This window comes from Equus asinus, chromosome 3, assembly GCF_041296235.1.
Source record: "Equus asinus isolate D_3611 breed Donkey chromosome 3, EquAss-T2T_v2, whole genome shotgun sequence".
In the NCBI taxonomy this organism is placed as follows: Eukaryota; Metazoa; Chordata; class Mammalia; order Perissodactyla; family Equidae; genus Equus; species Equus asinus.
The window spans coordinates 122577983-122603574 of NC_091792.1; the positions used below are offsets into that span (position 1 = coordinate 122577983).

At 36.2% G+C, this 25592-nt stretch overlaps 1 protein-coding gene across 3 annotated transcripts; it reads right to left on the minus strand.

The window, feature by feature from the left end:
• Positions 1-216: 216 nt before the first annotated feature.
• OCIAD1 (OCIA domain containing 1) lies at positions 217-25184 on the minus strand. Of its 3 annotated transcripts, none has more exons than XM_014862323.3 (9): positions 24820-25184; positions 23341-23403; positions 22841-22921; positions 16663-16716; positions 9592-9639; positions 8459-8594; positions 7382-7557; positions 3235-3387; positions 217-736 (listed from the first exon to the last, which is right to left on the minus strand). In XM_014862323.3, the coding sequence occupies exons 2-9, from the start codon at positions 23396-23398 to the stop codon at positions 699-701; spliced, it is 744 nt and encodes a 247-aa protein (XP_014717809.1). In that variant the 5' UTR covers positions 23399-23403; positions 24820-25184; the 3' UTR covers positions 217-698. The 3 variants fall into 3 exon arrangements, with proteins under 3 accessions (XP_014717809.1, XP_044621871.1, XP_014717812.1); XM_044765936.2 differs by having other exon boundaries at positions 24711-25036; XM_014862326.3 differs by having other exon boundaries at positions 24657-25036.
• Positions 25185-25592: the final 408 nt, after the last annotated feature.

Sequence of the window (25592 nt, forward strand, 5' to 3'; positions counted from 1 at the left end):
GTATATATTAAATTCTTATTCCCCCAGACTTTGCAAATTTTTCAAACTTTTTTAAGGTACCAGGGTATTTACACTGTATGTTATTTATGAGTCACATTCATCATATTATTATTAAATATCCAGAGATAAATGACTTTATTTCCTATCCCTAAAAAACACCACTTACTTACAATTGTACTTAAAAATAGATTGCAAACAATAAAATCATGAAATCAATGAAGATGCATGTTCCTTTATATTTTATTTACCATAAACATTAAAAGAATACAGCAAACACTGGAGAAAGGCTTTTTAATAATTTTTGAATGTAAAGCTTAACACTTAAAATTATGCTTGCCCCCCACCCACCCCAATTCAACATGCAGATATCATTTATGTTCATATATGCTGAATCTAGAGGATTACAATCTCGACAGCTTTATGAGAATATCCTTGCCCTGTAACTTAAAACAATTTCACAAACTGGTCTAATACCATCATTCATATAGTTCCCAAAGGTGAATACATTCACACAATATTAACACTAAATTCTGTGTTTCTGAAACATCATTTTAATAAGCCAAACCACAAAAACCGAGGTTCTAGTTGTAAATGTGTTTATGAAGACTGCTGCTGAGCTCAGAGCATGCAGATATTCATGACCACCTAGATGAAGTTGGATATTGAAACTCCTTCAGTAGGTCCAATGATGCAATTTTTCACTCATCCCAAGTATCTCCATATTTGTTTACTTTGACTAGGAAAAAAGCACAAATAATTGATGATGCCAAATGGTAATAAATAAAGGCACTATTTTAAGTTTGCTATTATGATGAAAAGTTACGTTTCTCTCTCATTTGAATAAATGCACATGAGTCATTATAAAAAGGGGCTGTCCAGATATTTGCAAACTGGAAGTTGGACATAAAAAATAATGCACTCTATCAAGAACTTTACATAAATATTTGATCCTCATAACAACCTTATAAAGTAAAAACAATCCTCATTTTAAGGTTGAGAAAACAGATTAGTAACTTGCCCAAGGTATAAGCCTAATAAAACCAGAAGAACTGAAATCTGAATACAGGTCTGTTTAGGCCCAAAGTCTGGATGCCTTACAACTGTATCATAGTACCTAAGTAAATGGGGTATATGTTACAACACATACAAAAAAATTACCAGGAAATAAAAAATAATAACAAACATTTGAATTTTGCTTTTCAGAAAAAAATAAATAGAAACAGGCAAGTCTTCAGATTGTGGTTAATTCAATCTTCTCTCCCATGAGCTGTTATATTAGTACAAGAAGGAAACAGTTTCCAAAATTCCTGCATTTTACATGAAACTAGATTTTGAAACATGCTCCTCCGTCTTCTCTTTTTAGCCTCTCTTCTACATAGCCTTTATTTGTGAATTACAACTCTTCAGAAGACTCAGGTCTCCACAACCATGCAGAGAAGCAGTTAACACATGGACTAGGGACCCCTTCCCCAAAACTATTTCAGGGTGTCCGTGGAGTCAGAACTATTTCATTATATACTAAGACATTATATGCCCTTTTCCCTCATACTTTGCCTTTTTCCTCTTTACCTTCATTCCCTCAGGTGTACAAAGTAGAGTTTTCTGGAAGCTACAAAATGTGTGGCAACATCACTGCTCTGACAGCTAACTGATAATGTGCTTACATTTAAAAAATTTCTCAGTCTTAATTTCTAATTAGATAAATATCAATAAATATAATCCACACAAACTAACGCTGAAAACTTTAAGTGATACTGCCTCAGTGAATTTACGCTGTTCTGTCTAGATTCTAGAACAAAACATTCTAGGAAATCACTGAAACTATTACATAACTGTTTTTTTCTTTAAATTATAAAGCACAAAAAAAAATCAGCTTCCTTTTTCACAAGGAAAAACATTATTTCTCATTACTGTGTCATGTAACAGAATTTTACGACTGTTCAGTCAAAACCACAAATGTTAAAGTTCAGCAAATGCCAAAAGTCTACCATATTTCCTTTTCTTAACCTTTATTACTATAGACTAAGACCCAACCAAAACACTCCATTTTTGATGTATCAGTGCATGGTACTATACTGTGCAGACATACAGTAGAAAAGGTTCTAAAAATAAGAAAAATACTATTGCCTGCCCCCATGGAGCTTACAGTCTAACTCCTCAAAGTAATTAGCATAACAAAGTACCAGTAAGTCTACATATTACAGAGTAATGGCCACTGAATGCTAAATTTTTTTAATGACAAACATTAACAAGTATGTATTGTTCATTACAAATCCACTTTAAAGTCAGATTTTTTACATCAATAATATGACAGATATTATCCATTATTGTTATGAAAACAGAATTCTAAACGAAGCAACCACTAACAATTAGAAATAAAATTGGATCTAAAAGAACAATCATAATAAAAAATACTAAAGATTTTTATGTATTTTTGCAATCTCTGTGGCATAACAAGGTACTGAGGACCTATTCCTTCCTTTGATTTTTAAAGAAGTAAATAGAAAACCTTGAGACAATGACACAGCCTCTAAAATTCCTCAGGAGAGATATCACAAAATTTTATATTGAAATAGCTACAAACCCCTATTCAAAATGCTCTGTTACTTTAGAGGTAAACTTGTCAGAAATTTTACTTTGGGTAACGTATAGCTCTTCCAAAAGGACTTAAAAGAAACTGTGACTTAAAAATTTATAATTAATTATAGAGCAACAGCATTGTTAAAAAAAAGTTAAGTTCCTCTTTTGGAAATGTCCTAAAAGCTGGTTTGTAAAGCATACAACTCTACCTCAGTTTCACAAACATCTAAGAAAGTCAATTTCATTATTTGAGCATGATTATGTGGCATTACAGCCCAATCATCAACCTCATGTCACCAGATCTGGTTTTCTGCAATAGATGCATCATTAAAAAAATGATATGAATTCCCAAGGTAACTTCTTTAAGAAAACAGTCAGATGGAAGTATAATTTCTACATTGTATTACAAAACTAGTCTTACTGTCTTAAGTCATACTCCTATCTAGACTTCATTATTTTCTAACACAAAATGGACTTTGGAACACCTTAAAAAAGGAAGAACTGATAACTGTGAAATAGCTATTCTTTTTAAAAAATGTTATTTTGGTTAATTGCTTGAGGAATTAAACCACATATTAGTATAATTAATGTTTGCAACTAATTCTGCAGTTTCCAATCCTAAAGAGCAAAGGGAATCAGACTCAACTACCATACCTTCTTTTTTTGGCATTCTTTCCTGCATAGGCCTGACTGAGGGGTCAGTCTTATGTGTTAAAGTTACTTCATATGACTCTCTGTTCTTATTCCTTAATTCCTCATATGTAATATTTTTTCTTTTGGGACTTTCTTCAAGGTTGGGATCAGGTCCTAAAACAACAAACAGTTAATAAATGGTGATAAAAGGATTTGAATAAATCCAAAAGCAACTAACTTTTATAAATGCTCCTTACCTATAATAAAAAAACAATAAAGTGAAATAAAGGATCAAATTACCACCACCATTCCAAAGGGACTATATTTCCCCAAGGTAATTATAAAACTAAAATCTACTTCCTCTTACACTTTTAATACAGCTTTATTTCTAAAATTAAAAACTAACCATGGCTAGAAGAATAACAGATATCATAATATATACCAGTACAATCTAGACTCATTAAAATGCTAGAGTTTTAACCTGGAAAGTTAGTCATACTGTTGATATAATTAAAGAGAAATATATTCTACTAGTGACAACTGAACAAAACTTGACATAGCGTAGATTTCATTTAGTAATATTTCCATAGTTAAATGTTCCTACAATCAGAGCCTACATAAAAAAAATATTTATTTTATCATCTTTATATTTAAACAAAAGTACTTGAAAACAGCTATTGAAAAGTATAAAACATAATCTTTAATTATAGTCAGCATCATTTTCACTTAGGTCTAACAGAGGCAATACTGAGGCAGAAGAAAGTGGCAACTATAATTTCGGCCAGGGAACCAGCATTTATTCTTTCTCTCTCCCACAGAGAGTCAAAGTATGAATACATATTATCAAATAGTGAAATACTGATGTAAAAATAAGGAAGTCATTACGCTTAATATTAGTTGGTAGGACCAAATATTGAATATAAAATGTATTACCAGCAAAAAAGGCCATATACACATTTTTAAAGATGTTAATCATTGCTAACATGACATTCATAACTACTAACTTCAGAAGTCTTACAGACCACTCCAAAAGCAGTATTTTTCAAAGCGGTTTTTAATGAGACATACAAATTGGGCATATCATTTTGATAATATATTAGTTAATTTTATAAAAAACAATTTTTCTAAGTGGCCTATTTTGGATCTCAATGGTAAGGTCCCTGTGAATAATCAGAAATTTCAAAGCAACTTAACTGTATAGTATAATGTATAACGTATTAAAATGTTTTCATCCATAATCTTTTACTTGCTACAAAGTATACTGCACTGATACAAAACAAACAGGATCTAAATTTCTACTATTTAGTTCTAATAGTATACCGTGCGTGAAATCTAAGTTTTTCTTGCCAAAAAAGAATGCAAAGAAAAATACAGGGTTTAAAACCACTTTGCATTTCATTAGTAATAAGTAATTACTAAACTCATTTCTCTTCACCATATAAAATTCTGAAAGAGACCATGCAGACTAGATTAGTCAGGAACCCTAGGTTCTCACTCCCACTCTGCTGCCAATTAGTGAACATCATTGGGCAAATCACTAAGCTTCTCTGAACCTTGATTTTCTCAATTGTGACACAGAGTAGTCTGACTAGATGATCTATCTCTAAAGTTCCTTCCAGGTCTAATACTTTTTCCTATCGAAAGTAAAAATTTTCCATTCTGAAATTCTGCTACAAATAATGAAAACATAAATCAGACAATTAGGGAGAATGTTTTCCACTTATAAAAGCCCAATGAAGATATCCTGCATGGTGTAGGGAGCATAATTTACTACTTTGGGAAGATTATAAAGAGCTGGAAGGAATAAGAAAATGTAAAACAGCACTGATTTAAATCTGTCATAAACTATCTATAATAAGTCTCCTAACAACTATGAAGAAGCATTTTCTACTTCGAAAGGTTAGTAACTCTTTTAATTCCTGGTAAGAGAAAGCAGAACTAAAGAGGGCAAGTAGGACTTAAACAAAGCAGAGGGCGTCCTGGTAATAAGGGAGGACAACAGCTGGAGAAAGTAAAGGAGGCCACTGCTGGCCCATGTGGCAAGCAGAGTGGCAACCTGGACTTACAGCAGCAGGTGAGAAAGCAGAGCAGTGGACAAATGGATGGCTGCTGTGGAGGACATAAAATATATTAAAATACGGGCCTTGCTGTAGTCTTTGGGCAGATACCAAAGGCCTTTTTGTTTGTTTCCTTTTATTTGGAAAAGAAATTATATAACATGGAATGGAATTTTCTAATGCAAACAGAAGGAGGGATGCAAGTCATTACAAGGGAAGAGTGGGTGCCCAGCTAGAGTACAAGAAGAATGGATTTGAACTTGAGACTGAGAAAATGAGAGATGCAGTAAGGGACAAGGACAGCTGCCTTTGGAGATAAAATAATGGCTTTAACCACTCTCTCTTCATCTGCCCACCTCCTTCCCTTTCTGACTAATTGGTGTCTTTGCTTCCAACCATTCAGGAAAAAAAAAAGAAGAAGCCGAGGATTAAGAGATTCGATTCGCAACAACTTTCATCCACTTAAGAATCTCTTTACTCATCTTTACTTCCATTCTCTTGTCTCTAACACTCACCCCTGATCCCCAACTCCCTGACTTACGCTCCAAAGCAAAGCTGTCCAGTAGAATTGTCTGTAACAATGAGAATGTTGTGTATCTGCACAGTCCAACACGGTAGCCACTAGCACATGTGGCTACTGAGCATTTAAAGTGCTGCCAATGCAACTAGAGAATTGAATTTTCAATCTGATTTAACTTTAATTAATTTAAATGGCCATATTTAGCCAGTGGCTACTTTATATCCTGACCTACCTAGACCCCTTTCTGCATCCTCTGGAACCTTAACTGACCTATAATCAACTTCACTCTTTCTACTGTATCTCCTCCCTTTAACCTACACATAGATTCAAATCTCCATCTTAAACAAAAGAAACAGAACCCAAATGTTCCTTTAACTTTGTTCCCCATAGTTACTGGCTTATTGCATTTGCTTCAAAGCAAGCATTTTCAAAGAATACTCTATGAAGTCCACAATCCCTCATCCACACCCTTAGAGTCAGAAATGTTTCAAATGCAGTTTCTCAGATTTTAGAAAAATACTGTAGTATAGAGCCTTTATATTACTTAATATCCATCTATTCAGTGGCTTGGAGCAGCAAAGCATAAGCAAACACTTTAATATTTCTACAACAAAATGCAGGAAAAATCATATTAAGGTAAATAATTATAAATAGACATGTCAGTTTATGGCAGGGTTTGAAATGAGTTCAGGTCAGATTTCATCACTAGTTACTTATTAAAAAAACTGGTTTTCAAAGCTTTTTTGGTTTTACAATTTTAGATAAGGAACTGCAGACTTGTACTTTCTAATTCCTCACACCTTTCACTGCAAACTAGACCAAAGGAAGGAAGGAAACTAACACTTGCTGAGAGCCTATTACTTGCCAGGCATTACCTCTGATTACTTCATCTCACTCCAAAAGTTCTTTAAGAGGGAGTATTTGCATTTCAAATTGAGAGATCAAGAACTGAAGGGTCACAAATTACAGTTACTTGCCCAAAGTCACATAGCTAGCAAATGTCAATCATAATTCAAATCCAGATCTTAATCCAAAGTTGAGTTTCACTTACATTATGTGATCTTCAAATCTAGTATTTACACAAACTTCATAAAGCATTTTCACATGGATTTTCTCACTTGACAATAGTTCTGTAAGGCAGTTAATTATTATTTTTCTAACATTACAGACAAAGAAGCTGAAAGCCTTTAAGACCAGCCTAACAAAGGTAACCTTTACAAAGCTTCCTTGAGGCACAATTTATCAATTCTCCTTTGCTATTCCACTAAACTTAGTATTTTCAATTAATGGAACATATTAGTAATTTATCCTTATATTTCTATATCTTCTAATAGTCTGAGAGAGTTCTTAGGGACAAGAACCAGGTCTTATTCATCTTTACCTCTTCTATACCTAGTAGAGTGCCTCACACCTACTGGACCTCAAAACCTGCTGAATGAATGAAGATACGAATAAACAAACAAACAAACATGCTGAGTTTAGGCTGATGGTGGAACATACAGGTGATGTCCAGCAGAAAAGGTTGTCAAATAAAGTTTATACATACGTTGGACCATAAAATGCTGAAATTCATTTCAAGAGAAGTTTCTACCTTGGGCAATATGATCAGTAATACCAGTGGGAGTAGATTCATTCATAGAAGCACTGAATGGAATTGGCTCATAAGGAGGAAGCATCTCCCTTTCTATGTTGTCTGCTGCTGGGGATGTCACAAAAGAGGAATGACCACTCACATTTGAGTCGTATTTCGACTTTTGAGAATAGTGCCTGTAAAAGAAAATCATATTGTATAAGAAACACGAGTTATTGCCTATACCTTTTTAAAGAAGTGTGTTAAGGTATGAAAACTAGTTATTTTCTAAAGAAATCATATAATTTTAACATAGTTATTTAAAACGGTAAAATGAGGTCTGTTTCTTTCTGCCACAAAAACATTAAAAATATGTTCTGACCCACTTACACAACTTAAAAATTGTCTCTCTTAATATAGAGAAGAGAAAAAGTAGATCCACTTTTTTAATTACTAGGCTTCAGAGATCATTTTAATGTGTTTAAAGTTCTTGGGGGAAAAAGTACTCCAGATAGAAAATGTATCCATTTCCATATTAATTTGCAAGTTACTTCCACAGCTAGCAGTCCATAAACACTGTTTCGCTAAAGCAGATATAAGTAATGCTAGCTCTTAGCTCTCACGGGGTTGATGTTGCTTGCCATTTATGATATGACAATTTATCTACCAAATCTACTTAGTCATCTTATTATTTATCTACCTATCCAGACAGAAAGATTCATTTACTTATACCTACACAATTTCCCTACTATTTTAAACACAAGGATTAAAAAGGTGAAAATTATTTAGTGATGGCATTGATAAAATTTGGGAATTCAAAACAAAAGTCCAAAATAGAGTAACCAAAGGTGTTTGCCAAATTAAAATTCCTTATTCTGGGACACGCACTTCCAACAGGATGCAACTGTATATTTAAAACAAACGTAGATAAATCTTGCTCCACTTTAAAACAAAATTAGCCTTAGCTTGCAGCACAATGGCAAGTTTCCAATAGTCCTTCAGTTAGGCAATGTTTCAGGCCCTGAATTACGACAATATCCAGTTAGAACTTTTTAGCTAAATTTGAAAACCTTTAAGAAAGATCAGAATCTGGCCTACCCAGGTGGCGAAGATCGTCGTGCCTGTCCTGATCGTAAAGCTTCTCCAAGAGGGGAATTCTCAAGATTCTTGAACTTCTCTTGGCAAGTTTTCACGTAAGAAAGCTTTCCAGCAAAGTATCCCATGATACAAGCAACTTTTTTGTAAAAACAAACAAAGTGTGACTCAACATGCCCTTTTAGACAAAAATCTTTTCTAAAAGTACATTTTTTCAAAATGTGATTCTAAATGTTTTTGGTGCGGAAGAGAGAAATTTATTGAAATAATGGTAAAAAGACCACATTAGATCACATTCAGAGTTCAGAAAAAGATTCTGTGGATATAACTCACTTTCAAAAAATAAAATACGCCCAAATAAAGTTGCTATAAGTTAAATAAACTCCACTTTACTAATTACTTTATTAATACTGACAGGAAAGATAAGTTAAAGGTATAACAATGAGGAATCAAAACATCAAAGTTTTAGCCTAGTCCCAGGGATTTAGGCTATTTCTTGTCCTATTAAATGGGAATCATATCATTTGCCTAGCTAATATCATAGGATTGTTTTTAAAATTAGGTGCAGCAAACCTCTTAAAATAATGAATTGTGAAATGCTACCTAAATACAGCTTTGTTGCATCATGTGTCTGTTTCCAATACAAAAGAGGGGTTAACTTGGAAAAATTCAGAAAAAGCCTCAAGGTACTTTTTTTTTAGAGCAATTTGGCTTCTTTCCTATTAACCATATACAAGTAAATAAGTTATGCTTATAAATGTAAGTTAAATGTAAATTAAAAGAGATTTATTTTTTTATTAAGCTTAATTTTAAAATACTTTGATTAATCAGAATATCTGAACAACTTTCTTTCCTCATAGACAAAGAGAATTTATTTTCAAATACCATATCTTTACAAAATAATTTTAACATTCTATCACATTACAAAGAGAAACAGATGCTTCAAGTAAGTCATGATTTTTAATGCTAACAACAAAACGTCCAAGTAGACCCCTTCATGAAAAGCTTAAACAAACTGATTTGTCAAAGCAATAACCAAATAACTACTATGAGTTAAGCAAGACAAAACATTTGGTAAAAACTAATTATTTTATTTAGGTAGAAAAGCTAAGAAAACTAGTGGTGTTCATACTTACATATAAGTTTAGGGATGGACCCATATTTAGGATGACTTGAAAGGATTCCTAAAGACAAAAGAGTAAATATTACGAGTTACACTAACTGTAAGAGAAGGACACATTTACATAATTATGATAAGATGTTTTCTCTTTTATTAAGGTAAAAGAATAGGTTTATGCCAAGTTTAAAAGTATATAAGAAAATGACACAGAAATTATGGTAAAAAATACAAGGAGGCGCTGCCCCCATGGCGTAGTGGTTAAGTTTGGCACCCTCCACTTCAACAGCCCAGGTTCACAGATTCAGATCCTGGGCGTGGACCTACACCACTCGTCAGCCATGCTGTGGTGGCAACCCACATATAAAAAGTGGAGGAAGACTGGCATAGATGCTAGCTCAGGGCTATCTTCCTCAAGCAAAAAAAGAAGACTGGCAACAGATATTAGCTCAGGGCTAATCTTCCTCGGGGGGGAAAAAACAAGGCAACTATTTCTGTTAGTCATCTGATCTCTTCTAATGGGAAGCAAAAGTAGTAATAAGTGTAGCAATGCAGTGTAAAGTAAGATATATCTATTTCTCAGCAGCTTCAGGCAACCCACAAAGATATAAGGTAAAATCAATACAAACTATCTTTAAAGATTACCCAACATCAGCTTTTTCTATAACCCCAGAGAAGTTTAAAGCTATTTAAAAGAGAGAACCAACTAAGTTCAATATCAACAAGAATATGAAGAAAATCCAAAGGATTCTACAATCTATTAGAATAGGTGAATTAAGCAAGAACACTTGATACAAGGTCAATAAACAAAAATATATTATTTCTATATACCAGGAACAAACAAAAAGTGCCAAGCTTTTGAAAAAGGTACAATTTATTATAGCACCAAAAACATCAAAGACCGACGAGTAATCTAATGAAAAAATATGAACGATCTCTATACTGAAAACTACAAAACTTACTGAGAGAAATGAAAGCTAAATAAATGGAAGAATAAACCACATCCACGAATTGAAAGAATATTGTAAATATGGCAATTCTCCAAAAATTCACCTATAAATTCAAGGCAATCCCAATGAAAATCACAGAAAGTTTTCTCCAAAATTGAAAAGCTTATTCTAAAAACCATGTGCAAATACAAAGAGCCAAGAATAACCACGGTAATACTGAAGAACAAAATTGGAGACCTGACTACCAACAGATATCAAGACCTATGATAAAGATACAGTAATTAAGGCAGTCTGTTATAAGTACACTAAGAATAAACTGACCAAAATCAAAAGAGAGTCCAGAAACAGATCCACACATACAGTCATCTGACTTATAACAGAGGCAACATTGTACTGCAGGGAATAAAGAACAGTCCTTTCAAAATATAGTGCTGAGTCAGCTACATATCCATAAGAGGGGAAAATGTGCCTTGATCCTTCCTCTCACAATATTCAAAACCAACTTCAGATACATGAAAATTTAAATATGAAAAATAATGCTCATAAAAGAAAGCATAAGAGATTCTTCATGTTCTTGTAATAGATAAAGATCTTAACAGACCACAAAAAGCCCTCATCATAAAGAAGAGATCTGATAAATTGGACACTATTACATTAAGAACTACAGTTAATCAGAGTGGGAGAAAAACTGCAATATTTATATCTGAGAAAAGACACTTAGGATAGAGAACTCTCACAAAACCAATAGGAAAAAGAAAACAATCCAATGGAAAATGGACAACAGGCTTGAACACATACGTGACAAAAAAGAGGTATTCAAATAGGCTATAAACAAAAGAAGAAGATCCTCAACTTCATTAGCTCTCAGGGAGATGCAAATTAAAACCACAATGCAATCAATATCATCGTTCACTCACCACTATGGCTAAAATTCAAGAGACACAAAAATAGCAAGTGTTGGTGATAATGTGACAATAGAACCTTACTGATAAATTGTAAGTGGGAGAGTAAATTGGTCCAAACAGTTGTTTGGCAGTATCTACCAAAGCTGAACATATACATTATCTATGATCCAGCAAAATGTTCACTAAGAAACATTGTTTTCATGGCAGAACTATTTGTAATAGTCAAAAGTGGAAACTACCCAACTGTCAATGTACAATAGAATGGGTAAATTGCTGTGGTATATTCACACAGTGGAAAACTCTATGGCAATGAGAATATATAATCTACAACTACACGCAACAATGTGGAGGAATCTAGAGATGTGCCGATAAACCAGGTCTCCAAATAAAAAGCCCTGATTTGTAATGTCAATTTCCATGGCATACATACTTGCACCATGCCCAATTTCAAGCTAACAGTGGCTTAAAAACCAGCTTGCTAAATAATAAGCTCCTGAAATTTTAACAATCAGTTCTCCAGAGCTGGTACCAGCCAGTTCCAGCACACCACTGCATGAATCTCACAATGTTTAAAGAGGACACACAAAAGAATATTTAATTGTATGATTTTATGTAAATAAACTATAAAAACAGAACTGACACACTGATAGCTCCAGTTCCTTCATTTATACACTGAGAGGATAAGGAGGAGAAAAAGGAAGATGGAAACAATACATACATTTACACAAAAAAGCTGTTCCTTCATTCTGTCACCAAATAGTTATATAGCCCACTTAGAACACATAGGAACTACATGCTAGGAGGTAGGGATGTAACAGTAAACAAGACACTCTCTTTACCCTCACAGGGTTTACAGTCTAGAGAGGGAATGAAGACAAACAGAACACAGTGTGATAGTTGCTATTCATCCACTCAAATATTTGAGTATCTAGCAGTGCATTATACCCTCTGTCAGGCACTGGAGATAGCCCGTTTTCTACAGGGAAGTAGCAAGAATGGAGGCAAACAGACTTGTTGAAGGCTAATGCAATACTTCTGGCAATAGATGGTTCCATTAATTAAAGTGGCAGTGCAGGTGGAGGCAGACAGTTTACAAACATATTTAAGAGCTGAACTACAATAGACAATTAGTAGACAAAGTAAATAAGGGATAGAAGTGAAAAATAATGCCTTAGTTTCCTGGATGGATAGTGATGTCATTCAGACAGGGGAAAACGGAGGAATTGGTCTGGGGAGAAATGAATTCAGTTTGAGACGAACTGAGTTCAGTTTGAGGAGGCTGTAGGAGCGGCCATCCATGTGGAGATATGCAAAATACGGTTCTGGAGCAGTTATCTAGGCTAGAGATAATCATGGGGATTCAGAGCAATAAATGGTCACTGAAGCCCATATTATTGCTGGGTAATAGTATATAGGCTGAAAACTGAAAGTCAAAGTAGAACTCTGGAAAACATAGACTAGAATACAAGCACCAAGTGGTCATGGTTTTTTGTCTTTTAGTGCTATATATATATAGCAAAAACAGTGTATAGTACATATCAGACACTCAAAAAACATATGGAAAAATGGAGGAGTTGCCTGAGATAGGAGAAAAATCGGAAGATTGTGCTTTCATGAAAGCCAAAGGAAGAAAATGTTTCAAGAAGGAATGGTTAAAGTTGTATAATGGTCACAAACAAAAACAGTTCATCGAATTTAAGCAACAAAGAGGTTGTGTTAGTAACCTTTTTAAAAGTTTTGATACATCTTAGAATATACGCATAATCTAGGACACAGACTTCAATGGGTAAAAGAGAAATGCTCATCCATGAAGTCTGGCTTCAAATGCAACAGTCAGAGCAGGTGGAAAGGGCTACGAGGGAAGATTTTTCTCTTCCGCGTTGCAGAGTTAGAACAGACCTGAGCGTGTTTAAATGTTTTGATAGAAAAGGAATGAGAAGAGGGAGCAGCTAACATGATGCTGGGTATGACACGCTGTGAAAGCATACACAAAATGTCAGGCATTTTGATTAAATGCAAAATGTCTTGGTGGATTCTAAATTCCTTTTCTGAAGTCTTTCTCTCTTTTTTTGAGATTGACTTTTTTATTAGAATACTCCACCCCAAAAAGCAAAACTCCAATACAATTTCAAGAATAATAAAAGCCCTTAATTCTGGGAGATAGTTACATGAGTAATATATCATTCAATGTTCTTTTCTGTATTTTTTATTCAAAGTTTCAAAACTCCAACAATACTGAAACAACTCTGACAACGTTATAAAGATGACATGTGACATGCTCAATAGAAAATAACACTATTCCACAAATTAGGATAAATCACTTTCAGCAATTTAACCTTTCTAAAAAATGGAATTCCACTGAAAGGCTACAGGCTCAGTCATTAGGAACAATTACAGAGGAAGATGTTGGAACACTGCTGTTGCTCATGGCACAAATTTTGCAAATGAAATCATAGAGTTATTATATCGATGACAAGTCAAATAATTAATCACCAAATGATGACTAAGAATCCACGACAATTTTGGCTACAAGAATAATTTGTCTCCTAAGTAAAAGGTCCTAATGTTTTCAGTAGGATGCACTCTAACTGTATGAGAACAATCCTATCAGAATGTATCTGGAATTAGAAAAAGGAAATTTCTTTGTCTGGTTTGCTTATGTGTATTAATTAGTTATGAGCAGGAACAAGACATTCTCCAGCCAGGCAGAAAAAAACCACCAAGCAGTGGTGGGACTTTACTGTTGAAGATGTAAGGTCTGTTTAAATGAGTAGGTGCAATCTGACCCTCTCAATTTTGACCACTTCTGCCTTACCTTCAAGCTCTCCAAAGTCTCCTACTCTACCTAAGGCCCAGAGCTCCAAAATTTACCATCTCTGTATCTAATCAAAATGATCATTTCTCCTGGTTCTACTTTAGCTATTCAATGGCATTTTCACTCCTCCCTGCATGACTTTGCCACTCTACCCATCAGTCTCCTGACTGCCCCTCCCAAGAGCCATGCTTATTATTTTGATAACCAGGTCCCTCGTTCCTGAGATATTCTTCCCACTCCTTTAATCTAAGTCCTACTCGTCTCCAAAATAGTTCTTCCAAAAATTTTTCTTGATTATAGCAGCCCTACAGAGCTCTTTCTTTGAAAACCTACAGCACTTGGAGTCTCTACTACACCACTTAGTAGCTTTTGTTTAGATTTTATTTTCCCTTTTTCTCCCCAAAGCCCCCCGGTACATAGTTGTATATTCTTAGTTGTGGGTCCTTCTAGTTGTGGCATGTGGGACGCCGCCTCAGCATGGCCTGATGAGCGGTGCCATGTCCGCGTCCAGGATTCAAAGCGGTGAAACCCTGGGCCGCCGAAGCGGAGCGCACGAACTTACCACTCAGCCACGGAGCCGGCCCCCTTAATAGATTTTTAAGTATTTAATTATATTCTCTATTCGCCTCAACATTGCGTTCATATTGTTTCCTCAGATGAACTACCAATAGCTCTTCATTTCTCTTATATAATTCCCCCCATGCCTAGATCCAATTGTTATTAGTTAAATGACAAACTGGATTAAGATAGATAAAATGGGCAGTACAATATCAGACACTATAATTTCTCTGTTCGTAATTCCCTGTACCATAGTTTTCCCCTAAAAGTAACGTGATTAAAATGATTTTGTTTTGGGGGGTTTTGTGTGTGAGAGAGAGGAAGATTCGGCTCTAAGCTAACATCTGTTGCCAATCTTCCTCTTTTTGCTTGAGGAAGACTGTCCCTGAGCTAACATCTGTGCCCATCTTCCTCTATTTTCTATGTGGGACGCTGCCTCAGCATGGCCTGATGAGTGGGTGTGCAGGTCTGCGCTCAGGATCCGAACTTGCAAACCCCAGGCCTCTGAAGTGGAGCATGCGAACTTAACCACTATGCCACCGGGCCAGCCCCAAAATGTTTTTTGTTTTACACTATAAAATAATCCCAGTCTAAAACAACTTAGTCCAAAAGGACATGTAAGTGCATATATATCTTGACTTCTTGCATTTTTAAGATTCCATCATGGCAGTATACTGTAATGAGGTTCTTTGGGAGTTCTTTAAATAAACAAAATTTTATCCTCCCAAATTCTCCCATTTTCCTCTAAAAGTACTTTTCTCAACTATTTGTGTCAATACTGCTGTCTAAATATTTCATACCGCTAATGTGAAAAGGCTAAAACTGGGGGCCGGCCCAGTGGCCAAGTGGTAAGTTCACACGCTCGGCTTCGGCGGCCCAGGGTTTCGCCCGTTTGAATCCTGGGTGCAGACATGACACAGCTCATCAGGCCACGCTGAGGCGGCATCCCAAATGCCACAACTACAAGGACCCACAACTAAAAATACACAACTATGTACCGGGGGGCTTTGGGGAGAAAAAGGAAAAATAAAATCTTAAAAAAAAAAAAAAAAAGAAAAGGTTATGACTTCCTATCACAATCACATTTTAGAAGGAGCTAGCTAGTTAAAAAAACAGGTTTTTAGGATATGTGGAGGCCATCCTAAGTCACCAATCTTTTCTGGGACATCTTCTCATTCTAAGAAGATAGTTTACAAAATAAACGTAATGAACATTTCTATTGCTTACATCACTAAATTTTATGATTTAGAGACTGATACATTTAATACTTAATGTAAACTCAATTCCACATATGAATACACTGCACTATTTAAGCCAACACAATTTGGAAAAAGAAACTATCTCTACTTCCCCACTATTATACGACAAAGCTGAGTTAGGGAGCTGGAGAGCTAGGAAGCTACTGATCTTTAAACCAGTGCATAAGATATAAGAATCACTTGGAGTTTGTGAAAATACAGATTCTGGGGCCCTCACTCAGAGACTGTGACTCAGTAGATCTGGGATGGGGCCCACGAATTTGCATTTCTAACAAGCTCCTAGGTGATGGTAATGTAGAGGCCTACCTAGACCAGGTTTGTCTCTCTGCCTCCCTGTAAACCATTGCAGGCTTTTAGTTACTTTCTTGCTCTTATAGATTGTTAATGTTGCTACAGTGCAGGAGGACATCAAATTCTTAAATCAAGATACTTGAGTTAGCGGGACCATGGAGACATAACTCTTCTGAGGTTGTAGAAATTCATCAGTGATAATGTTTAATATGATGCATTGTCATAGTTACTTTATCTAAACATCAGGAAAATAAGACATAAAAACATGATGATATCCAAAACGCTACATAAATTTGAAGTTTAAATACTTACCTTTACTAATCAGTCCTTGAGTAATCAACATACTTGTTGCAGCCAAAGGCACAGCTATAGGAGAAAAAAGAACTTGTCAACACCAAAAAAGGAAGATTTTGTCTGAGTTCATTAGGATAGGTAAATGCATATCAGTTAAAACCAGCCCGGAAGTATGGTGCCCAATTAAGACGTTTAAAAGAAATTTTTCCACTTTTAAAAGCTGTACTGTGTATAGACAGTGGAAATATAAAACAAGCACTTTAAGAAACCATTACAAATTATTAAACGATATAATTCAAGAACTGCCTAGACTGAGGCCTTAAAAGAGACATTCATTAATATCATCAATTAAAACAACATAATAGAAACCAAAAGTTACTTATGAAGTTAGTGAAAGGGGCAAAAATGGATGAGGGAGGCAAAAAACATACTACAAATAATAAGAGACATTACTGAGTAATTGCTAAATTCCACGCACCATGCTAAGTGCCTTATGTGCATTATCTCATTTACTTTATATCGTATCTCTATAATGTAGGTATTATTACTACCATTTTTAAAGATAAGGAAATAGAAGCTTAGAGATGTTAAGTAATTTGCTCAAGGCCACACAGTCACTTCAACAGTAGGTTCCAGATTCTAATGAAGTCTGTCTTATACTAGATCTCAAATTTTTAAGTTCTGTATTACACTGCATGAACCAAAACACAAGGTATATTTGCCTGAAATCATACAGTGATTGGGGCAAGAATTAAAAAGCATTTATTTTAAATACTAACGTTCCTTCTTCTAAACCAGTGAATTCTGTGAAACTAAATGAAAATATTATGTGTGTGTATATATATACACATACATATATATATATATGTGCGTGTATTAATCCAGAGTGAAAAATCCAAAATCTCCTAATCTCAAAGCGGTTCATAATTTAAAAATCACTGTTTTCTATACCAGCAATGTCCAGTAGAACTTGCTGTGATAATGGGAGTAGTCTACATCTGTGCTTTCCAGTTAGATAGTGTGATTTCACATAGCAGCCCTGAGACTGCTCTCCTTAGAAAGGCCAGCTTGCAAGGTTGGTCCTTGGCTGGTATCTGGGAACTGGACTGCTAAACTGATACAAAACTTTACCTGAATGAAAAGTGGCTCACTGTGCCTAGACTACTTGTACAAATAGTTTATACCAAATTCCTGCTTTTCTCCTAGGAGTCTGGAATTTTGCTACCAGCTGGGCTGAGGGGGCCTAGGTGACCAGCCCCCAATAAAAACCCTAAGCGCTAAGTCTCTAATGAGATTCTTTGGTAGACAACACTTCACACATGTTATTACAACATGCAACTGGAGAGATTCAGCATGTCCTTCATGTGTGACTCTACTGGGAGAGAACTCTCGGAAGCTTGTGACTGGTCTCTCTGGACTTCACCCCACATCCTTTCTCTTTGCTGATTTTGCTTTGTATCCTTTCAACTGTAAATTATTTTAAACTTAAATAGCTACATGTGGCTGCCACACTGGACACTGCAGTCAGTTCCAGACCAGGGGTTGGGAAACGCTCTGTAAAAAGCTGAAATGGCAAATATTTTATGTTTTGGGGGCCACAGCCTCTGTCCCAACTACTCAACTGCTATTTTAAAGCAAAAGCACTGAGACAATACATAAACAAATGAACAGAGCTGTGCTCCAATAAAACTTTATTTACGGATGCAGAAATATGAAGTTCATATAATTTTGACATGTAACAAAATATTCTTTTGATTTTTTTAACCACTTAAAAATGTAAAAACCATTCTTAGCTCATAGCCACACAAAAACTGATTTGGCTCTTCGGCTGTGGTTTGCTCAACTCTGGTCTAGATTATACATGGGCAATTTAAGGACCAAAGTAATTATGAAGACATTTGAATTATTAGAGAGATTTCATGATTAAAATCCATTAACTCTGGAATAGGGCAGTAGAGCTTTGTCATCAGACACAACTTGCAGAAACCCTACGTTTTGAATCCTTGCTCTACTACTTACTAAGAGATTTTACCTTTGGTGGCAAAATGGTTTCTCTAATGGTTGGTTAGAATGCCTTCATGTATTACTATTTAAGGTTTTTCAAAGGACAACTCCCTTTCAATTACAGCATTTGTACAATTTGCAATCATTTTTCTCCTTCAGGTTGGTTCAAGAACTTCAACATGAAGAACTGAAGAGTCATACAAGGACAAACACAATGAGTTAGCTGGCCAGCTCCACAACGGACAATGTTTTCTTCATGCCACTTTTTTCTCAGGCCAAGTTGGTACAATGCAAAAAGTAACAGTCTGGTTAAGGTGATCCTAGTGCTAGTTCTGCCATTTACCACTACGTCCGCATAAATCTCAACTTCTTTTCATGCTATCAAGGGTAATGGATTAGAACTAAGGTCTCTTTCTAAATCATGTATTCTGTCACAGAAAAAGAGAAGGCAAAAGTGAAGGGGACTTCAGAGATTATCTAGTCTTCACCCTAATCAGAGTAAACTAATGCCCAGAAAGGATAAAGTCAGTTGCTAAAAGCAACAAAGATGGTTAGTTGGAGGTAGAGCTTAGATCAAAACCCAACTCTCCTGACTCTCACATCAGTGGCCTTTTCCACTGTACTACGTGACTCCTACTTCATAAAATAATGTTTCTTTAGGCAAAGCAATAACACTGCTGACCAAAAGCTATTCTGCTTTATGACTACAGTCTCAACCATATCCAATACAAGGACCCCTAAAATTCCTTTAACTCTTCTCCCCTTACAATAGCAAAACGCTACTCTAAATTCACAATTGTTTTGAATTGAAATTTTTATTTATCACAATATTAACAGCCATTTAATAAAGATAGTTTAATACTTATGTAATAAATCAAATTGAATTAATCTCCACAATAGTCCCATGAGATTGGTGAATTATTATCCCCATTTTACAGATAAAGAAACTGAGGCATAGAGACATTAAGAATTTACCCAAAATCTCACAGCTAATACATGATGGAGCTGGGATTTGAATCCAGACAAGCAGGCCTCAGAGTCTATGCTCTTATCATTTACTGCACTGTCTCATTTGAAAACCAGTAGTATACATGCATAAACTACCATTCACAAAATCTATAATGGATACATGACATAAATATGAATTCATACACCTTTTTAGTAATTCCAGAGGCTGAAAACTACTGTAGCATTTAATACACATTAGAATGACCCTTTTGTGTAGATTCTTTCATTGCCTGTATGTTTGGGCACAGATACAACTGTTTTTGTCAGTGCACAGGGCCACAATTTTAAGCAATGGGAAATAAGATGCCTGCTTAGCTACACTTGAAGATGAACAGTAGATTGGAGTAGAAATAAACAGTTACCTTAAAGAAAGAGAATTGCCCCTAGATCAACAAGTCTAATTTTAAACCAAGATGAATATATTTAACAGACTTACAAAATGTGTAAAAATTACCATAGTAAGCACTTTTTCTAGACATTTCTACTTTCATCACAACTTTTTTAAATCAATAGGCACTAGATGATACTCTCCAAAGTAACACAGATTCCGTTATTCGTTTACATAAATATATGTAAACACACATACTGCACAGAATATCCATATTTGAAGATACATATGTTAAAAGTAAAAAATTTCCTAATGCATGATTATTTAGTCTTTCCTGTCATTATGATATGCAACATCTAGGTTATCTCTGTTCTAAGAGTAATCACTACTTATTAATACATTAATTTTTTGGCTGTTGTAATTTCCCAGTAATTCAGACATGGTATACAACAAGCTATTTTTTTAGCCTGTCCTTATTACATGCTTTCTGTCCAACTTGTGACTAATCTGGTCTAATACACAGAATTACTTAGGATTCTATTATTCATATACCACAGGTCCTACTTTTAACAGGCATACAAGGGTACCCTGCCCACTGATCACTGCCCTTCAACGTACTTTTAGCACAATGCTGTTGTAGCTATTTGGAATGTTAAACATGTACAGCAGCAAAAATTTATCACCTAAGAAATAAATTTGGACACCACAGTACCTATGTGGTCATTAGCCTAACACTACAATGACCTCAAACCCTGTCTACCAGACTTGCCTTTTTCTTAATCCTGTGTCAACAGATTAAAAATAAATCACTTTATTCTATCTCCTCTATGCGATCCTCGAAGATAAAAAATCTGTTGTCAGAGTACAATTTTGTTGTCTGAGAAATTATTCCCATACCAAGAGCCATGTAAATTTTTTAAAGTCTTTGATCCATGATGACTATGCCTCTAAAAAAATTATTCTCACTTGGAGATACGTGTCATCACCTAATTCTTACTCAGGTTATTTCTAGCTTGAAACCTCTGTAAGTCTCTGAATATTAGACTGAGGATAAAATGCAAAGGATTCTATCAGAGCTCCTGTTAGCTTCTTAACTGTTCTTTCTTGATCTTTGTTGATTTCTTTACCACCACTTGTTCCCTTACCCTGGTACTACCCAAACTGTCATTTATTCCATCATTCCTAAATATTAACCACATGATAAATACTATCATCCATTTTATGCTTTTATTTCTACACTTAATTTCTTGGTGAATTCACTAACACAACCACACCACAAACCCTAATTTCTCACATATACCTCTGTTTCTCTCTACTTGCTTACACATCTTCCACTATCAAATGTTGCACCATATACTCAAATGTCCAAATTAAACTTGTTTCCCCCCTTGAACAAGAACGTCAAACTATACCTTTCAAATGGCAATGTCATCATTAGTCAGCGTCCTAAGCTGGATATCCTGAAGTTAATATTTCCTTCATTCCTTCTTTCTCAATCTATTTAGAAATCCCATTAAGTGTCTTTTAAAAAACCTTCCATTGTCATCCCATCTTCTCTAGTCCAAATAACACTACAATCAACTGTCTCCTCAATGACTATATACCTGAGCTATTGCCAAAAGCTCAGAACAGATTTCACCAAGTACAACTCCTCATCCTTCTAACCCATCCTACACACTGCTAACTAATCTTTCTTCAAAAAAATTTATATATCATTCCCTTGGCCCAAGAACCTACAGTACATAATGAATCAAACCTTTAACTCCTTTGCAGTATGTTTATTTTCTACCCCCAACAAAAGACCTCTGCCCCAGTCAGTGAAACCTCATGACTCTAGTAGCCATCAAGCTATTGTAGACTCTACCTTTGTTCACCATTCCTTTCTTGTAAATGCTCCTCCACCATTCTTCATGTACCTAAAGTCCTACTAGTTGTTAAATCTCATTTGTTTAATAAAGTCTTTTTTAGCTAAATCAATTCCAATTAATTTATCTCTTTTTAAAATTCCTATTGCTGTTATACACTTAATCTTTCTCAAAATGTTTCAGAGTTAGCTTTGACTCAACTACAGTATAAAATTACTTTAGGATAAAGACTGTGTCTCATAAAACTTATCTTCCAAGCATAGTACCTTACACTCCGTGAGCATAAATACCAGGCCGACTGATGGAAACGTACAACCTCTTTAATGACTTAAGTCACTCTCTCCCTTTTTTAAAATTCCATCCTGCCTTTTTGTGAGAATTACCTTATCTGAAAGGACTGCAGTGATCAAGTGAAGCAACACCAGGGTTCTGTTCAAAAGCAAGATTATGTTTTATGTTGCTTTCCACATTCTCTGTATATAAAAAGCAAAATCTCCATGTACAAAGTCTCTAGTCAGAAATCAAGAGCTGGTAGGGTAGTAACATTTCAGTGATAAAATGAGAACTAATCAGTCTTTACCATGTAACAGTTAAAGTGTAAGAGTTAAAATCATGAGCTTCTGTTTCAGACAGACTTGGCTTCAAGTCCACACATCACAACTTACCCATTGTGTAACACTAGATAACTCATTAAACATCTCCAAACCTCAATTTCTTCATCTGTAAAGTGAGGATGATAGTTTTCAACCTTATTGGGTTGTTTCTATATAATCCATGTACACACAGTAAATACTATTACTAACAAAAATATTGTGGTTTTGAAAAAAGTTCTAGAAATTATTACTTTAAAATGTGTACAATTCTACTTCTTTAATCAACCTCTTTTAGTAATAACCACAATATGCCAAAAGTGTGCCATTTTTGCTATATGAAGTCATTATAATTTCAGATACTAAAGGTCAAATTTTGTTGCTTAGAAAATTTAACTTACATCTGAACCAGAAGCTTTCATCATTGCATTCTGCAAAGACTCTTCTTTCTTCCTCTGTTGGAATGTAATCAGCCCCTATGTCTTTTTAGCAAAGAAAATTGGCAAACATTAAAAGGTCCATGGAAAAACTAAGTCTAAAAAATTACCTTAGTCTAAACATTAACAAAATGCATTCGGCTTTCTTTCTAAGGAAGTAATTTAACAAATGGCTTATAAACTTTTAATAAATTTGACTTCAAAAAGAAGTTAGAGATATTATCTGCTGTCAGCACTACCTATATAATGTGCTGGATCTGGCACAAAATGAAAATTTGGGACCCCTTGTACAAATTATAAAGTTCAAGACGGCAACTGTAGATCATTAAACCAAGTGTGGGTCACTGTGTGACTGCACAGGTCACAAAACCATCAAGCCAGCCCAGCTGCTACTGTTACTCAAGGCAGCAAAAATTTCTCTACACAGGAAGTGCTTTAATTATAAATACTTAATTGATAGTTACGGGGAATTGGTCTCGGAACTTCTGCATTCGGCTCTCGAAAATCAGCCCTCCCATTCATCTTTCCTGCATCAAAAACATTTATATTAAGTATTAGAAACGATTACAAGATAGGGCAAAGTAAATCAAGATGTAGCATAGTAAAATTACCAGTCTACATAACAATCAATCAACAAATATTTACCAAACACTACTACTTCATTTGAGGTACTTGACATAAAAAAGTTAAATAATAAAGTCACACTTATTAACTAATCTGGAACTGATTATTCACCTTAAATCCTTTAACTGAAAAAGAATAACAGATGCTTTATAAGTATTTATCAACTGATACCAAGTTAAGATACAAAAGAATTTAGTAGACATATTTTTCCTCCTGAAGCTAGTTTATTTCACATTATCCTGTGTTTGGATCCTTTCAGAAATGAAAGCCCAATGATTAGGATAATTCCCCAAAATACAAGCAGAAAAATCTCAAAAGTCCTTTCTGGGCTTTCATTTTTAAAAAATATGATAATCATCAGGAAACACAGAACCTCTCCCACAAAGCAGTACTCCAAAAAAATGGAATAACAAAGACGTCACGTCCTTCACCCTGTGGTGTAAAGCTAACAGCAAATTCTGGGTCCTCGAAACTTCCCTCTCTCCCCAAATAGAGACTTAGAAGAACATACGAGATATAAAAAATGCATAACATTTCAAAACACACACTTTTATTTTTGTTTCTTTGTTTTTCAACCTCTGCCTCAGAGGACTTAGGAGACCAACACAGTAGATAATTATCTATTTTACAGAACGCTCACATGGGATTATGATTATTCCCACCTTAAAAACACGAAATTTACATGAAAACGGGAAACGGCCTACGCGATGAGGATAGCAACTGGGGCCCTTCCATAGTTCACTTACTCAGTAAGACAGCCCTGAGGGCCTACTACATGCCAATCCCTTAGCGAGTGAAAAGAAGAGACAGGGTAAGAGGAATCCACGGATGCATGGAGCTGGCAGAATAAACCACATACTTATATCCTAAAACAACCGTAAAGAGTAATGAAACCCTCTCACTTCCCACAACAGCATCCTACCTAGAAACCCTACAAAGAGACTGTCAGGAATGACAACGCCCCTCTACATAACATCATTTGAATCTCTTAATCCCAAAGAAAAAAACTGAGCTGAACCCTCGTCGCCCTACGACCGTCGACTGCAGCACTCCATCCCTCACCCGCTACATCCGCGTCTCCCACCTGCAACAACCCCCCTACACCCCCGTCACCATGAATTTTTCCCATCCACACCCCCCTGGAACACTCCCTCACCTCCCCCGGTCACCGGCACCCAGGAGCCCGAGCCCAGCAGCGCGCTCAGCCCACCCTCACAGACGCGAAAATGGCGGAAGGCGCGGGATCGCGGCGGGCCGCGCTGAGGCGGTGAGTGGCGAGGTGGGGGGCGGAACGGGGCTGTCTGCGTCACCTCACCCACCTCCCGACGACGACGGCGGGCGGTGGCACGGCCAGCCGGGCGGTCACGGGCAGAAGGCCCGGAGGGGCCCCGAGAGGGGTCAGGGAGGGGGAAAAATGCGCGGAAATCGGGAGGCGCGCACGACCGCAGCAGAGTTGGGGGTGGGGAACGGACAGCGACTCGGCCGCCTAGAAGTCACCCAGATACGGGCGCAAAATGACCGCAACCCGGAAGCACTGGCCACCTGCGGACGGAAATGACGTCAAGCGTGCCCCGCGGAGTCTAAAGGCGAGCAGCTTCGGAATAGACGCAGAGGCATGCGCCTGCGCCTGCCGGCCCGGTCTTCCTCTGCTGGTCCCTCCTCTGTTTACCCCCCAGGCCGCGGCGCTCGCGAGCTGCACTGCGGCTGCGCTTGCCGCCCCTGCGGACGGGGAACTCGGCTCGCCCTCTCCCTGGACCTCCGGGGGACGCTTGGTTTCAGGCTGTTCTGATGGCCGACTTTGATATTCCAGTGACCGGCTGACAGGACCGTGCTGGAACCCCCTTTTATCCTCTTGTTGAGAGTTACCGGCTTTTCTTGGATTTCTCTGTTTTTAGGTTTTACATAATTCATTTCATTCTTTGAGCCTCTAGGCTAAGTAGTATAAAGTAATTATTAAGCATGCGCAGTTGGCTGTCAGACTGTTGTGAGTCCAGCTTCTGACTAGTTTTAGAACCTCAGGCCTGGTAAGGGTCCTCTCTGAGCCTCGGGTTTTTCTCATCTGAAAAACAGAAATAGCACCTACCTCATAGGG

Bases quoted from the DNA above. Each gene is read 5' to 3' on its own strand.
- OCIAD1 (XM_014862323.3), bottom strand. From the start codon at position 23,398: ATGAATGGGAGGGCTGATTTTCGAGAGCCGAATGCAGAAGTTCCGAGA. The intron at 9,640-16,662 runs GTAAGTATTTAA...TTTTGTCTTTAG, and splicing joins TCAAGGACTGATTAGTAAAG to GAATCCTTTCAAGTCATCCT. The intron at 8,595-9,591 runs GTAAGTATGAAC...TTTACAAAAAAG, and splicing joins GTCCATCCCTAAACTTATAT to TTGCTTGTATCATGGGATAC.